The sequence below is a fragment of the Diabrotica undecimpunctata genome, chromosome 4 (assembly GCF_040954645.1).
Source record: "Diabrotica undecimpunctata isolate CICGRU chromosome 4, icDiaUnde3, whole genome shotgun sequence".
NCBI classification, from domain to species: Eukaryota; Metazoa; Arthropoda; class Insecta; order Coleoptera; family Chrysomelidae; genus Diabrotica; species Diabrotica undecimpunctata.
The window spans coordinates 14,665,492-14,682,749 of record NC_092806.1 but is presented as its reverse complement, the minus strand read 5'-3'; the positions used below and the strand labels follow the sequence as shown (position 1 = coordinate 14,682,749).

Below are 17,258 nucleotides of genomic sequence, written 5' to 3'. Positions count from 1 at the left end.
ACAAAATGACACTTACCTTTGTTGTTGCTGTACGAAATATCGGAATTCGGGCTACAGAAATGCGTTGTATTGTACCAGCAGAATTGACGTCCCTCGACACCCAATGATGATCCTACTCTGATAATCCTGGTAGGGACACCGCTTTATTATCAAATGGCGCGTCTTTTTGACACTCCGTAAGCAAGAGCTAATGTGTCATGGTGGAGTTATAAAAGAAGGAAAATATGGCAAAATATTTTTCAGCGGAAACTCTTCATATTATGAAAAATATATCTGTACTAAGCTATCTACAAACCTTTATACAGACTTAAGATTAGTATAACGATCTGGTATAACGATACGCTGTCATACGCTGTAATAAAAAGATGCCGATGTAACGTAATGAAAGTTATAATAGATAAATCTTAAAAGTGTATGTCAATGTGCTAAAATAAATTTTTTATTTGACAGTCGTCAAGAAACTGATGTCACTCACACGCTTTATGCGGTTAAGATTTCTCAGGTGTATGTATTATTATAAACAAGTCGTATTGTGATGTTGATTTTTTACGTCAGTTGTTGAAGTCAGTGTTTGGATTTTGTAATAAAATATACCGAATGTTTCAGGCTAAAAAAAAACATAATCCAAAAAGGTCGCTATTATATGGTATCTATATCTCTGTCGGTTTGAAGAGGATGAATTTACGATAAGTGTGGCAACATTGTGGGGGTTTAATTTTGGTCAACTTAGTTAAATTTGCGTTTCTATCTGTTTTGTTTTTGCATTAAATTTACATTAATTGCAGTATAATATAGTTTATATATTCGGGCATTATATAAGTGAAACATTCGGTATTATTACGCCCAATTTTCATTTAAAAAGTACCAAATGACAAGGTATGATGAAAATGTTTTATTTCTAGTTTTCATCAATGTTGTTTTGTTATTTTTCACAGTCGTTACTAACTTTATTCGTATGTATTTAATAGGTTTGTAAGTATTATACTGATCCAGAATATTATTTCCTATACAATTCATGAATGACTATATTTTATCTTTAAAGTCTTTCACCCTGCGATATGTTATATAATTCAACCTTATTGCGTAGTGGTAAAGCCAAACGCATATGTGGAGAGAGAAGAGCAAGATTTTAGTGAATGTTTGGCACACCACTTAGCGTCATCTACTTTTTGTATACGAAAATAGACAGCACTATGCGTAAAATGAAATCGTGGGCTTCCACGGCCAGAGTCAGAATTATAGTTTATTCGTCTTCCGGGTTTGGACCGTGTCATTTGTGAGTGACCCAAAAGTGGGTTCATCTCGACGTTTCGCTACAATTGTATGTAGCTTCTTCAGGAGAGCAAAAAAAGAAAAAGAAAACAAAAGACAGGAAGATGGGTAGTTAGCAACGGTAACTCAGTTACTCAACGCAACCAGAGGCGAATACTAACTACCAAGATGGGCATTTGGTCACAGTAACTCAACTACTTAACGCAGCCAGAGGTGAAAACCAAATGCCAGGACAGGGATTCACGTCCAACAGCTCAGAACACTAACGCGTCGAGAGGCGGGGAGTGAATCCGACGATTACTCCGCTACCGCTCTATTTATAGTCGCGGTGACCTGTCGTGTCGGGACGTATCGGCACGGTATTGGTAGTTAGTATTCGCCTCTGGTTGCGTTGAGTAACTGAGTTACCGTTGCTAACTACCCATCTTCCTGTCTTTTGTTTTCTTTTTCTTTTTTTGCCCTCCTGAAGAAGCTACATACAATTGTAGCGAAACGTCGAGATGAACCCACTTTTGGGTCACTCACAAATGACACGGTCCAAACCCGGAAGACGAATAAACTATAGCACTATGCGTATTTTAACTACGTATGATGACACACAGTGGCGTCCATTTTTTGTCATCTAAAGTAGATGGCGCTACATAGCAATATCACTCTGTTAAGTGGAAAGTTTGCTTAAGGATATTACGTTTCTCTCTCTGTCAAGGACAGTCTTTTAGATAGAAAATAGACATTCACGTGTTCTGGTATATAACAGACGGCTCATTATGAAACGAATCGTAGACATTTCTTTTTGGAATCTGTATTGAAGGTGTAGTTTTAAAATATTTTAGCGATTACTACGTAGTGGTACGGTACTGTTGCTGGTAGTTTAGTCACTTCTTTCAATCATTTAAGTTTAATTTTCTGTTGAAGCTCCCGTTTCTTCTAAAAATATGTGTTCTATTTTCTTTGGTTGACATTCTTTTCCTTTCTTGTCATTGATATTCTTTGTTTTATGTTAGCTGAAACCAGAAGGTCGTTTGATTCTAAATTTGTGTCTAAATATATAAATATTTAAGCTACATACAAAAATAAATGGATTATTGTAGTAATTTGATAAATTATTAGGAACGACTGTGGAAATAATGTATTATGTATGAAAATATATCTATGATTGTGTTCTGTTTGTATATTGCCCATCATATAAAACTGCTACACTTGTTTTCCCAATGTAAAACTAACTTGATGGTTAAAAATGACAATAAGTCAGTTTTTTTTTAAGTCAGTCAAGAAGTTTGTCAAAACGAATATGTATTAATATTCCAGGTCATTTAAGTAAGTTTGATAAAATGCTAATAATTTCCAAAATTGAAACGGTCGGTCTATTAGACGAATATAATAGACGCAAAAACTCGATTCAGAGCATTAGAAAAGGTAGCACAACGATCAAGCTGTGGACAGAAAAAAAAGAGACTGTGAAATCAGTTATAACTAAAGCACGATGAAACATTAAATGATTATTTAAGGTAGTATCCCTCTAATATGGCAAGGCATGTATAGGTGGAAACTCACTTTAATGCTTTAGTAACAACAGCTATAAGAATTTAAAAAATTTGAAAAATTGTTCTACTCCAGCAAAAATAAAAAACCTAATGAGGGAATATAAAGAAAATAGATTAATCTTCGCCTAAATTTTTTTAAATGCTTCAGTAAACTTTTCGAATTGGGGAATTTTATCTAACGAAAAGTATCGGTATCTATCTGATACCGTCTCAGGACTTGCAACTTAATGTAGAGTCATATGTCGCCATGTTACCAATCCAACGGTAACTTTAACATCTCAACTGTAAATTAGACATAATGTAAACTAAATTTTATCTAATAATTTTAAAAGGGTTTTTACCCACATATTTAGTGGCTACATCCATGTATTAACCAGACACTGATGATGGAATACTTATCCCGAAAACGTTTTGTCAATTCAACATAGCCCAACTGGGTTTTTTATATACCTTTTTATAAAGGATTTTATTCAAAATTTTTTAATATATGGTATACAGCCAAATACAGGAACTTTGTTTCCTTGTGGACCTTTCGAAATAGGTATAATGAAAATTGTATTTCTTCAAATGATAAGACCTGGACGATTCTCTATAAATGTTTGAACTTAAGTGTATACAGGATATTTAGGAATATCTTAGAGAATTTAAAGATTAGTCATTGTGAAGAAGTATTTAAACATTTAGAAAATGTGATGTTGCTATTGGTTAGGGAAATCTTTCTTACCAATGATTCTATTGTCCAGCATGACAATTGATCAATGCACACTGCTTATGGTGTCGCCAGTACCTTGTTGAAAACAATATTGGAACATTTCCTAAATGTTCAGTCCAAATATTCATCCATTCGAGAACACTTGACGACTTATAATACAAAAGTTATAATACAATAATTCCCTAAAACAGAGCACATGTATGGATTCTTATTTTAGGGAAAGCTTTACAGAAAATACAAATGTATCATTAAATCTAACTTAACTCGATTCCTAGAAGATTACAAGGAATTAGGAATAATAATGGAGCTGTGACAAGATTAATTGTTTATTTGCATATGTTTTTAATTTCACACTTATTCATGCCAACTTAAGTTTCTTTTTTCACATTAATCTTCATTAAATTTTTAATGTTTCTATTGGGTTTTATTCAATAGTTTTATTCATTTAGAACATATAAATTCTATTATAAGAGTGGTACCAGTTTTATATGACGTGCAGTGTATGAAGACGTGTTCATGTACTTTTTTTGTAATAAAGAAAAACTGTTCCTTGTATTTTTACTGACCTTCCATTTTACTGTCATCAAGTGTCTTATGTAAATATATATAGTCTAGGTTGTGAGGGCGCTCCCGTGGGAAAATTTTTTCTGATTCGATTTCTTTGCGGATTCCTGTTCAAAAATGTCCCCTATAAAGAAATCTGAAGGGTACCGCGGATTTTTTGGGCAGAGATTATTTAAACAAATTCCAAACGTCATTTTTTGGCTCCGAAAAACATTTTTTATGTTTTTTTTTTAATGTATTTTTGCATTTTTCAGATTTTAAATCGCTTATAACTCCAAAATTATCACCTTTAAAGAAAAATAACAAATCTTTTTTGTTTAGAATGAACCAGGAAAGCTAAAAAAATTTTTTTCGGATCAAAAAAAAGTTATTTTTGAAATTTGTTTAAAAAAATTGTTTAAACAATTTCTGACCAAAAATTTCGCACGACACCTTTCAGATTTGTTTAAAGGGAACATTTTTGAACACGAATCTGCAAAGAAAACGAATCAGAAACATTTTTCCTACGGGAGCGGCCTCACAACATGGACTAATATAATAATCGCTAAATCTACTGACCGAAGGTCGAGCAGAACGACCGAAAGTTTCTGCCGTTTATGAATTTTTCGGTTCAGCTCATTTGGCGTTTTTTATACTAATATATAATGTGTATTATGACAAATAGGCAACTTCTATTGTTTTAATTAAACACCTGATAGAGTATGGTGTAGATTTAAGAAATGATTTGATGTATGTATATGTTTATGATCTAAGGTTACTTAAGTATATTCATTTGCTACAGTTTTGGATTAAGGATGAAAGCATCGATTGTATTCAGAAAAATAATAGTAAATTGCCTCAATATTTGAAGCATTTTCAAAGATAGGTAAAAGTATTTAATGGCATATACAATAGTACTATTGTTCCTAAATTATACTTTAATCTATTTTTTGACAAAGTAATAATCTAACTTGAAAGTTTTTTTAGAATTACAAATTTTTATCATACAAAATTATCAAGCATCAGATTCACTGTCGTCACTATCATTATCATGATTCTAAATGACAACATGATTGATTCATTTCATGCGAATTCATTCAATGGGATGTTAAAGAAATCAGAATTCTTCTATTAACTTTTCACATTTTCTTACACTTTTTTTTCCAAATATCAGTACTACCAGGACTGATATTAGTCCTGGTAGTATTCAGTAATTATTTCCATGTTTCTAAAACTGCTTCATTATCTACTGTAACTGTTGTATATAATGTATTCTTACACTTCTTTAAAATGATTTATTCAAACACCAACAATATAACAATACTTATTTACAATTTTTACACAATGACATTAACTTCAAAAACTCGAATAATACTGTTCTTGAAACTGTTAACTTCTTGTGGTTATATACATTTCTAGATGTTTCGGCAATTTCCGATAACATCTTGAACATTCTAGATATTTTTAATACTTCTTCTATTTCGTCCAGGAACCCTTTTCTATATAAAATAAATCTAACAGAACTGTCGTAATACTGCTCCCTCCTTTATAGTTATTCGCCTCGAATAACTGGTCTATCAGGGACCGATTCGAGCTAACAGGGTAGATCAGTTCCATGATATCGAGCCAATCTCTTGATATGAACTACCTTGGGTTTACTTATAGCCGGAAACTAGATGCGGTACATTAGATCGTTTATTTTCTGCAGGACAAAGTCCTTTATTACGTTTGGGATTGTATATACTGGATCACTCTTTTAAAAGTTGTCCCAGTAGCATGTATTTCTAGCCTGGTCTTGGGTTTATCACTTTGAAGCTTCAAACTTTTACGAGCAAATTCGTAAACTTTTTCCAATTTTTCTTTCAAATTTTTGATGTAAGTCAGGTTTGAACGTTCTTCTTCGCAGTGAGGGAATCTTCCGAAAATAAGGCCTTGAGGAAGCTTCACTTTTCTTCCTGTGATCATCATTGATGGAGAATAACCCGTTGCGTCATACTTAGAACTTCTATATGCTAACAGGAATAGAGGAATTAAAGTATCCCAATCTTTTTTATTATCAGCTACAAACATTGAAAGGTATTGACAAACAGTTCTATTATATCTTTCGACCATTCATTCTGATTGCGAATAGAGAGGCGTAGGGCGAGTTTTCTTAAAATCCAAGATTTTCATTATTGCTGGTCATAATTCTGATTCAAAATTTCTCCCCTGATCGGAATGTAACTATAAAGGAACTCCATGTCTTGATACGATGTATGTTATAAAAGTAGATAGTAAGCCACTGTCAAAAAATATTGACGGTCTCCAAATTCTACTTAATCGATTCAAGAAGTAGAAGAGGAAATGGGCATTAATATAAACTCAAACAAAACCATTTTAATCTTTAGTCATAACCCACATGTAGATGCAGAGCTTCAATTAAATGGAGTCAAGTTGAAAAAGTTCACAAAATTACATATTTGAGAACTGCCATAACGGCCCAACTAGATCTAGAAATAAAACGCAGAATAGCAATTTCTTTGCAATTATCATCTCATCTTAATGGACGCAATGGATTATTTTTCAATATGGCCTAAAATTGCACCCCTTTCCAATCAAGAAGCGACTACAGTAGCAGAAGAATTAATAAGTAGATAGTAAGCATTTTGACCATTGACCTCGCATCAATTAAGATTTGGTGGGGGCGCCGATGTCATGTATTATGTCACGTTTTATGTCAAATGTCACTTATTATGTAACGTCCCGTTTTTAAGTCACCTTTTTACGACACGTGAATTAATACGTGACATTTGACATAATACATGACATCGGCGCCCCCACCAAATCTTAATTGATGCAGGATCAAAGGTCAAAGTGCGATGAAGTGGCTTACTATCTACTTATTAATTCTTCTGCTACTGTAGTCCCTTCTTGATTGGAAAGGGGTGCAATTTCAGGTACTATTGAAAAATAATTCATATCGTCCATTAAGATGAGATGATAATTGCAAATAAATTGCTATTCTGCGTTTTATTTCTAGATTCAGTTAGGCCGTTATGGCAGTTCTCAAATATGTAATTTTGTGAACTTTTTCAACTTGGACTCCATTTAATTGAAGCTCTGCATCTGCATGTGGGTTACAACTAAAGATTAAAATGGTTTCGTTTGAGTTTATATTAATGCCCATTTCCTCTTCTACTTCGTAAATCGATCAAGTAGAATTTGGAGACCGTCAATATTTTTTGATAGAATTACTGTATCTTCCGCATTAAGTAGTTCCCCGTTGATTTTTATTCCATATGGCTGTCTCTTAAGTGCCTTTTTAAATAACTGATCCAAGTAAACATTGAACAATATTTGGGATAAAATGCAACCTTGTCTGACTCCTCGTTACTCGTCAGTCCGACTCCTCGGTGTAGTTATCTCCAATTTTTACTATAGAAGTTTGATTCCAGTACAGATTTTTAATGACGACATATACTATCTTAAATATATTTAGGCTGCAGAAATATTTTTCGTTTATGGCCAATAAAATCGATGGCACCTTTGTACCGTGTCAATTAGGGAGAAAATAGGTAGAGATGTGTTGCCGGTAACGTGTTTCTCATCTCCTATGAATCTTGGATTCCCATTTCTATGATTAGTAACAGTTTGTAGTTGAAGTGTTGATGTTTTGGTGATTTTCCGGATAAATCATGGCGATATTTAATAGAGTGGTTTTCCATTGCTTTCTGTATCCATATATTTTGGGCCGATTTTTCAACCCTAGGACAACAGAGTGCCGAATCACCAATTCCTCCGCATGAAACCGTTGGTCAGTAAGTTGAGAATTGCTCATACTGGCAATCACTCGGTAAAATGTTCGTCATATCTAGTTTCACTCACTTAGTTTAGCCTGCAGGTCGATGCAGTGATCGAGATATGGCACGTGGAGCCATAAGTGAAAGTTGGTTACCTTGTGAGGGCAGTTGTTTGAAATTATCTCCCGTCTATGACCCTTGATGCACTATTTTAAAAACAAAATGCACTACATTAGTTTCTTATCAATACTTTAAAAAAATGAACAAATAATTTTGTTTCACTAACATTGGCTGTCGAGTTTCTAACGATAATCCAAAATAGTTGCAAATCGATAAAATATACTGTACATGTGTCTATATGTATAATAATTGCTGCGTGTTGTTTTAGGTGAAGAATCAGATACGGCCACGGAGGGAGAAGAAGATATTAGAGCCCGTGAACTTCGGAAACGAGAAGTTTGTGTCGAACCGCCCATTGTCCATACAGACACCGGCACCGATACCGAGGTGAAATCAAGTTTAAACTTATATGTAAACATCCCCGATGTAGTTTCCAATCGCGATATATTTAACTTAAATAGGTCCTCGGACAATATTTCAGTAAATTCGGGCGAATATAACAGCGCCGATTCGGGCGATTTCGATCTTAACATGAACAAAATTGACGAAAGTAACGTAGTGGTAGGAAAATTGCAAATCACAAAACCCAGTAACGCATCGGGCTCTTCTGATAGCCCTGACACGTCGGTTATACCGAAGAAAATAATCAGAAACTTTATAGTTCCTTTGAAAGACAGAAAGACGTATGGTCCAGAATTTGTGCCCAAATTCCAAGATCAAGAATCGGAGCCTTTGTTAGTCATTAAGAGAACTCCAAGCAAAATATCAATACCCAAAGAAATGGTTAAACCTAAAGTGGCAGTAAACACCGCTTTACTTGATAAAGAAAAATATTTTGGAGCTAGCCATAAAAAATTGCCACCCAGGAAAACCATACAGAGGTCGGATACTGTTGCGAAATCCGATGATCTAAAAAAACCTCCTCTTAGAAAACCAAATATTCTTAATAAACCTTTAATAAAGCAACATAGCTTACCAGAAACCTCGACAGAGTTAGAAAGTATTAAAAACTTCAATTTTGAACCTGCGGATGAAGATCTCAATAATATCGATGATTATATCGAAAATCTTTTAGCAAACGAGGACGAATTGAAGAAACCAATAGATCCAAATAAATTTAAAATCGATGTGGAGCCGGAACAGTTAGATAGCGAGGAAGAAAAAGTATCTAGCAGTATCGAAGATCTACTTAAAGATCTGGAGTTGGAAAGTAATGTGAATATCGAAGAATCTTTCGAAGCGGAGCCCGGAGATAAGATAGATGATCTTTTGAACTGGATGGATGGTTTAGATCATGATACTCCTGAGCGTAAAGTATGTAGATCAGCCAGTGACGTTAAATATAGTAATTTAGAAAAGTTCTTGAAAACTCCTCATATATCACAAAATATCGTTAGTAAAATACCCAAAAATAATATATCATTCTTCGAGGATCAGGTATTGGGTAAAGTACCACGACAGAACACTGTAGATAATGAATACATGGATAATAAGCCCTTATATGGCTTGAAAAGGTCCAGAACAGAAATTCGTTTTAAAAAGCCCACTGTAATAGCTCGATCGTCAGTCGATTTGGATGCTGTTGAGAAGGTAAATATCAGGAGAATCCTGCAAAAATTTGAGACCAGTCCGGATAAAAGTGTCAATAAACCAGTTACTGAAAACACTGATAAATATCCAAAAGATTATAATCTTTTACATACAAACCCTTTTAAGCCAAAGCCTAAGTGTGTGAAAAGCACCATAAATAAATTTGAAACCAAAGAAGTTAGCATTAAGAAACCTAAACCTTCCAGTAAAACGCCGATCAAAAAACAAGAATCGATATCAACTTGTTTTGACGATTTAGAAAAATTTGTCCAGGACACTCTCTTAAGTATTGGAGACAGATATGAGTCTACATCCCAAAAGAATGAACCTAATCAACATAACGATAATGATTGGAAGGCGAATATATCTGTATCTTCGATAGTGTATCCACAATCTCCTGAAATAGATTTAAAAGAGAACCAAGTTTATCCTGAAACACCAAATTCACATTCACAACCTTTAGATGCTGATGCATCTTTCACAAGTACTCTGGAATACCGTTTACAACCAATTCAAGGTGATACCGATGCAAAGACACCTTCGGCGACTATGGAAGATGATGCATCTGTCACAAATAATGTGGAATGTCGTTTAAAACCAACTCAAGATGAAACGGATACAAAAACACATTCACAAACTTTGGAAGATGATGCATCTTTTACAAGTGCTCTGGAATGTCGTTTACAACCAATTCGTGATGATAAAAATGCAAATAAATCCACGTTTGGCGTTGTAGACTATCATAATGATAACTCCAATACAGATCTCATAACTAGAGAATCTTTAGCACCAATCGATGATAATTTTAATATATGTGATACGGATGTGGTTTTAAATAATGAAAATATTTGTGAAATGACAAATCATCCAATGGATATTTTAGAAAAATCCTTAGAAGATCTCAGTGCAAATTTTAGTAATAATAGAATCGATCCAGAAAGTACGGAAGATCTGGAGAATGAAGTACCTCAAGTAAATAGTTATGAAGATGATTCTCTTTCGTTGTCTATTAACGAATTTGCTCCCCTCACATTTGCCAAAGCTATAGAGTCCACAGATACATCTCTGTTGGACGATTGTATCTCCACTAGTACCAAAGATTTTGAAACAGTACCTGATAAAAATGTCGATATAGAAAGTTTGTACGCTACTGTAAATAAAAATAAAAAAGTAGAGGATGTAGAAGAAGAGTTGATTCCTCCACAAAAGCCAATGAGGCAAAAGTCCAGAAGAGAAGAGAATCTAAATGTCGCACCGCTAGCTCCTCGTAGAAGGAAAAAGTCTGTAAATTCGCCACAACCTTCTAGGAAGAACTACAACGACGCGTTTGAAAAAGAGGATGTTAAGAAAGAAGTAGTATCAACGTACTCACTTCCTTCCGTTCAAAAAGTTAACCTCACGAACATTTCTCCGTCGGGGTCACCGGATTCTAGTTTGTCGAGTTCGTCAAAAAGCTACGGCAAGTCTAAAAATAAAGACTCTGACAGTGACAACTGTTGCATACAATAAGAACATTTTTTTTAAATAATATTTGTAGTATTTGTACGGGTAGAAATATTCTGCGTTTGAATCGGAGTGAAGATCCACGTGTGTTGTTGCTTGCTTTGAAATTTTAATACTTGTTTTTAAGCTTCAGTTTAGTTATAAAATGCATTCGTCCACTGTTACTTCGTGCAGAAATTTATAGTTTTGATGATGATTTGGTGTCATTGGTCAACAATCACGTTAAAGCAATGGTAAATAAGGTAATTATAGAGTGGACTGATCCGAGTTTTGATGTTCTGCAATCTAATCCATTGCTAACGTGAGTGTTGTTTTAACGTACCTTCTAAGGTTTGAAATTAATTTGAATCTTTCTCTGTACATACATTTCCGTGGTTGTGAGTAGTCGGAAAGAGTTTTGTAATACTAAACTATCAGAAAACTATTATATCTAAATAGTACAAAAAAATAATAGCCAAGTAAGTTAGTTTTTTACTCGATACGTCTGTATAGGCGGGTTTGACAGTTGAAATGTGTAGTATGAAATATTAAAAAAAGACTTTCATCTAGAGATTCATCAATTTTTGAGTGGAAATATTTTTATTCATATAATAAACAATTCAAAACGTCTCCCATTATTTTGCTTATAACTTAAAAACTTTTCTGTCAACAGACAACTTTTTCAGAAATAAAAGATACCCAAAATAAAATATGCTAATTACTATTTAAATGGGAATAAGCCACAATTAAAGGTTAAAGTACGTTTATTGACGTTTCAATTTCCACTTCGGAAATCGTTCTCAAAATGAGAATTATTTGATCTAAAAAAAAATCTAAGATTTTTGTCTAGTTGAGCAATTCTGTTAAAAATATCTTATATGTATACTACTTCCTGGTCACCATATACAGCAAAGATCGAGAACCATCTTCTTAGCTCAGTACTCTTCCAACTTTAGTCTGCTGATTTTTTAACTCGTCCAAACGACCGAACTTCTTATAAAATACAGATGAGATTCCTTTATACCATCTCAAGATCTTGGGCAACACGGTGGGCTAGAGAGACCTTATGCGGAGCACTAAAAAGATCCTGCTGAACTTCTGTGGGCACGCCGAATCTAGCACTCTTTCTCTCTGAGCCATTTGAGCCAGCATAAGGTGCAAGATGATTTATGTGATTTACCTTTCGGCAACTTCTTAATTCGGTATATTACGTCATTTATTCTCTTTTTAATTTCATACGGACCTTCCCATTGTCTTTGCAATTTAGGAGACAAGCCTCGACGACGTTGTTAATTATAAAGCCAAACAAGATGATCTACTTCATAGCTTTTATTCTTGCATCGAGAATCATATTGATCTTTCATTCTGTCACTGGCTAACTGGATGTGTTGTCGGGCAAGTTTATGAATGTTGTTCATTCTTAACTTCAGGCGGTCGACATAATCTTTCCATACAATTTCCAATACAATTTCCTAGCTTTAGCTGAGATATTTTAATAAATACTAATAATGTTGTTAATTAACATAACAGTGATTCTTTTAAGTTCTGGTACATTTAAACAAAATTTTATAAATAATATAAAAGTTATTAACAATATTCAAAGACAGCGATTTTTTTGTTTATTTTGAAATAACTTTTTTGTTTATTATCCGATTTTAATTTATCATATTTCATTTTGTGTATCTCTTTTTCCAAAAAATTTGTCTGTTGACATGAAATCTTTAAACAGAGAAGTTAAGTTATGAGCCAAATAATGGGTTTGACGTTGTGGTTGTCTATTGAAAAATATTTCCACTAAAAAGTTGATGAATTCGTAGATGTGAGTCTTTTTGTAATATCTCATACTACACATTTCAACTTTCAAACCCGTCTATACAGTCGTGACGAAAAAAAGAATTATTTTTTACTAACTTAAGTGGTTTGTAAGCTTTTTTCTCGGGACTCTGACCCGGCCGGGAATTTAATAAGGTTTTTTAAGTACAATGGGCCTCCAGGATAAAAATTTGTACTCCTTTGGCAGTGAATAAGTTCGTGGTTTTTGGTTATTAACAATTATAGATCACAAAATACACTTGTATGTGTATTTCTATGTTCGCCAATAAAAAGTAACGAATTTAAAACAAAATTTAAAGTAATTATCGTCTAATTCATGAAAAAGCGTTATATAATATATATTTATTTGATGCGTAAAATACTGTAATATTAGTCGAAATTCCCAATTTTCATTACATTTTAATAATCATTTCAAAAAGTTTGTTATTGTGTTTAAAACTACAATTTGTAGAGGTTTTGGGCAAAAGGATATGCTTTTTCATTCTAGTCTTTAAAAAAATTAAGAAAAAGCAAAATCCACACTGAGAGTCTATCTACCGCCAAAGATTAGAGATAAAAGAAGAAAAATGGAAATGAGAAGCAGTGAACAATATATTAACCAGCCACAGAAAGGAGTATAATTGTGATATTGTTATGTATGAAGAAAAATGAAGAAAACTTTCTTCAGAAGAAATCCTGCCAACATTTTCCAGCACTCCGGCTTTTTTGTCTGTTTATATTATTTAAGTCACAAAAAAATATAGAAAACTAGAGAAAGGTGTATATACTACAAGTACCTGACTGACACTTTTCTATGCAACTGATACGGGAATTCTTAATAAAGGTTAGAAATTGAGAAATTGTCAATAAATTTTTATAAACGAAAAATACTCAAAAATATTTTTGGAGTGAAAATAGAAGGAGGTAACTGGTGAAGGAGGACAAATATCGAAATTTTGGGAATCAATAAACAACCAGCTATAAAAATCATTGCTAAAAGACAGGTATTAAAGTAGCTGTGCCATATCTCTCTAATGAATACTGATGGAATCCTTAAACTGTTAAGTATCACTAAAGCAGATACTACAAGAGGAAACCACATTGAAAATGTGTGGAGTGTACAAGTACAAGATTTGAAAATGTTAGAACAGAAAAAAAATAAAGTAACACCTCTGATCCTTGGATCCCCACGTGAAAACTCAATTTCAGTAAAACTTTTTTCTGTGGGTTTATTTGGGAGTGAGTGGTGGAAAAACTTTCAAATCCGCGCGACCAAAATTGAAAAAGCATGAAGAATTTTGATATTTATTTTATTACTACAACTTCTTGGTACACTTCGCCTAAGATTATGGCGTTAATTGATAAATTATTATTGGCTAGACCATCTAATTTGTTTAAACAATTTTCGAGTTTTTTTTTCAAATAATCAATATTTTGGAGCGATTCTTACTGGTGGCAAATATAAGAATAAGTGATTTAGACTTAAATTTACAAATAATTATTGTTAAAAAAATGATGATAAAAATACCCGCTTAATTATTATAACTTATATTTACGAATATCTTAATGCAAAAAAATTTAAACAATTGGACCCACTACATGAACCAACACCACTTATTCACTTCAGTAAAGTAGAGGTTTTTATCCTAGAGGAATCTATACAATGTAAAAAAACTTGTAGAATCCCTGGTTGCTTCAGAGCCCGAAACAGGATATATTTTTCCTAATTTCCCTGAGCTAAAAATCACGTGAAATCAAGGAGGTAGGCGTTCACTGCTAGTGGGATACCCTCGTCAGTGTTGCCGCATTTACCAGTTACGTACAAATACACGGTTGTCTAATAATTAAAAAATTAATGCATTGTATTGATTGACTTTGATCTTATAGGATCAAACTGATTTTCGGTAAAAATTACTAACTGTAATAAATAAAAACTACAAACTATGGCTCAACGATTTTACTATAACTCTGTAAATACTCAGTTTCACCAAATATTTTTTTCCTTCGGTAGTTAATTGATTTGCGATCACTTGCATTTTATTTAATACAAAGTTTCTTATTTACATAGTAATTATTTTTAAAGTTTCTCGATTGAGATACCACTACTATTTTTCATATTTCACGCATCAAAAGTTTTCGTGATAGTTTTGAAACCAAGTTTTGATTACGAACTGCATTAAAGGTTTTCGCTGTGATTGTTAAATATGTGAATATTGTTTTTCTTAGTTTTTGTGCCTCTAAAAGAATTAACACAGCTTTTCATAACGTTTCAAGAATTTTCTTATATTTATGTACATACAGGCATGTCCTTTTAGACATAGTTTGTTGGATTAAACTATTTTGGTGAACTAAATATATACAAACTGTATTGAAAAATAAAGTTGGGGTGTAATGCCAGGTGTACTAAATATTAGAAAAGCAAAATTATTTGAATTATATTGTCATGTTGTGCTACTGAAAGTATATTTGTCCAAAATCGCAGTGCTTTGGGAAATTTTGGGAAATAAATTCGGCAACAGAATGGTTGGGTATTAGACTGTCTAGTTTTGGGCAGCATAATTATGCATTGTACTAGAAGCCGATCTTAAATTTATTTTACTTTTTCTGTAATATTTAATAGCTTTTACAGATTTATCTCTTCTAGGACTGCTTTATACGCTTAGCGATAGACATTAGCTGTTGAACTGATTTTAAAACTAGTACATTCATCCATAACGTGCCAGATATTAGAATTCACATTAATTGTTTGTTAGGCTTTAAAGCTATTTTAAGGCTGAATGAACAAGAAACTATATTGAACCGTAAACATATTAGTAACAAATACAGTTTTATAGTCTCTTTAAAAAATTGCCTAAGCTCATCTAATTCACCGATTTTGGTTTTTCAAATTGGGTTTAAATCCCTGTTTGTTGTTCCATTCTATTCCAATTTATATGGATATATAAGATATGTTTATATACGAAGACGGTTGCGTTTCGATTTAATTTCAGTCTCTTACTACTCCCTAACAAGTGTTTCTGGGTCTATCCGTCATCAGAGAGGGTTTGTAAGAAGACTCAAACTAAATCAAAACGCACCGATCACTCTGGCAATTATAGAAAAAATAATTACCAGAATATGCTACTAGAGACCTCTAGTGAGGAAAGATGAAGTTAAATGTGTCGATAGCAATTAAAGTAAATTGTATACTCACGCTTAATCAAGCCATTAAGAGCGATGCTGGGAATATTTATATTCCACTATACATCAACAATTTACCTGGGTAACTCACAATTACTCGCTTCCTCAATTCTCTTTTCACATAACTGCAATCTTGTTTACGGAACTATTATTTCAAATGCTCATACTTTGACTGTCCTAACACAGTTTTTATCTTCAATAGTGTATTTTAACATGTTAACTGACACGGCGCTTTCAAGGATTGCAGATTTCAGAAGCAAATTTAATTTAATCATATTACATTGTTAAAAGCATTAAGATTAATCATCAAAAAGCTTTTAAAATGTTTTTTCGCGTTATCTCGTAATTGGCTTACTACAAGACAGAAATTTTTTTAAAACTTTTTTACTGTTTTAGTTTTCTTCTATTATTTTTTTTTGTTTATCAATAAATTTGTTTAAGTGCTATATAATTATTTTCAAAATATAGTTTTTCATGTATTTCTTCATATTGTCATTGGATTGATTAATAACCTGTCATTTTTTGCTTTCATTATCGCCCGGTCCTACACGAGAGGCACATACAATATATGTAAATCAGTTCTCTATTATTAAAACGTTATAATTATATTCTAAAAATTGTAGATTTACGAAAGAAACAAACATACATGATGATATATTTAACACATTAACGAATCACAAAATTGTCAGTTTTTAGTACAATTCATAATCCAGCCACAATTCTAGCTTTATAAGTTCTTATGGGACAATGTCATATAGTTTGAAAAAAGAGCAAATATATAAACTAATAAAACTTGAAATTTGCAGTCAAACATAATATGGAAATATGTGGAAATATTTAATAATTTTATTTGTAGGAGGTTACACTGAAGTATATGCAAAAATTAAAGATTTTAAATAATTACGAATATCAACAACCCTTTTAAAAAATGGTGTATAGCCATTAAAGGAGATTAATATATTTATTATCATAGGGTTTGTCTTCCAAAACAAACTTTTACAGAACTTTGATAAACAGCCATCTGATTCGTTTGCAGATCATAAATAATAATCAAAAATTACAAATATTTAAATGGAATACTCTTTTGTGATATAACTAAAGTCATATAACAGTTATATAACAAACACGATTCTGGTGATCAAAGAGTACTTGAACTCTTTAAATATTTGTTCACAATGAAAAAATAATTTCGGTTCCGTATTTCAATAGGCTCTTTTTCTTCTT

At 32.7% G+C, this 17,258-nt stretch overlaps 1 protein-coding gene across 9 annotated transcripts in view; it reads left to right on the top strand.

The window, feature by feature from the left end:
* The window catches only part of Mical (Molecule interacting with CasL), a 148,509-nt gene that overhangs the window by 107,949 nt on the left and 23,302 nt on the right, over positions 1-17,258 (top strand). For all 9 annotated transcript variants that reach the window (XM_072528973.1, XM_072528971.1, XM_072528965.1 and 6 more), the window contains one exon: positions 8,239-8,357. In XM_072528973.1, the coding sequence (XP_072385074.1) occupies positions 8,239-8,357 (119 nt within the window). The remainder of the gene's footprint in view (positions 1-8,238; positions 8,358-17,258) is intronic.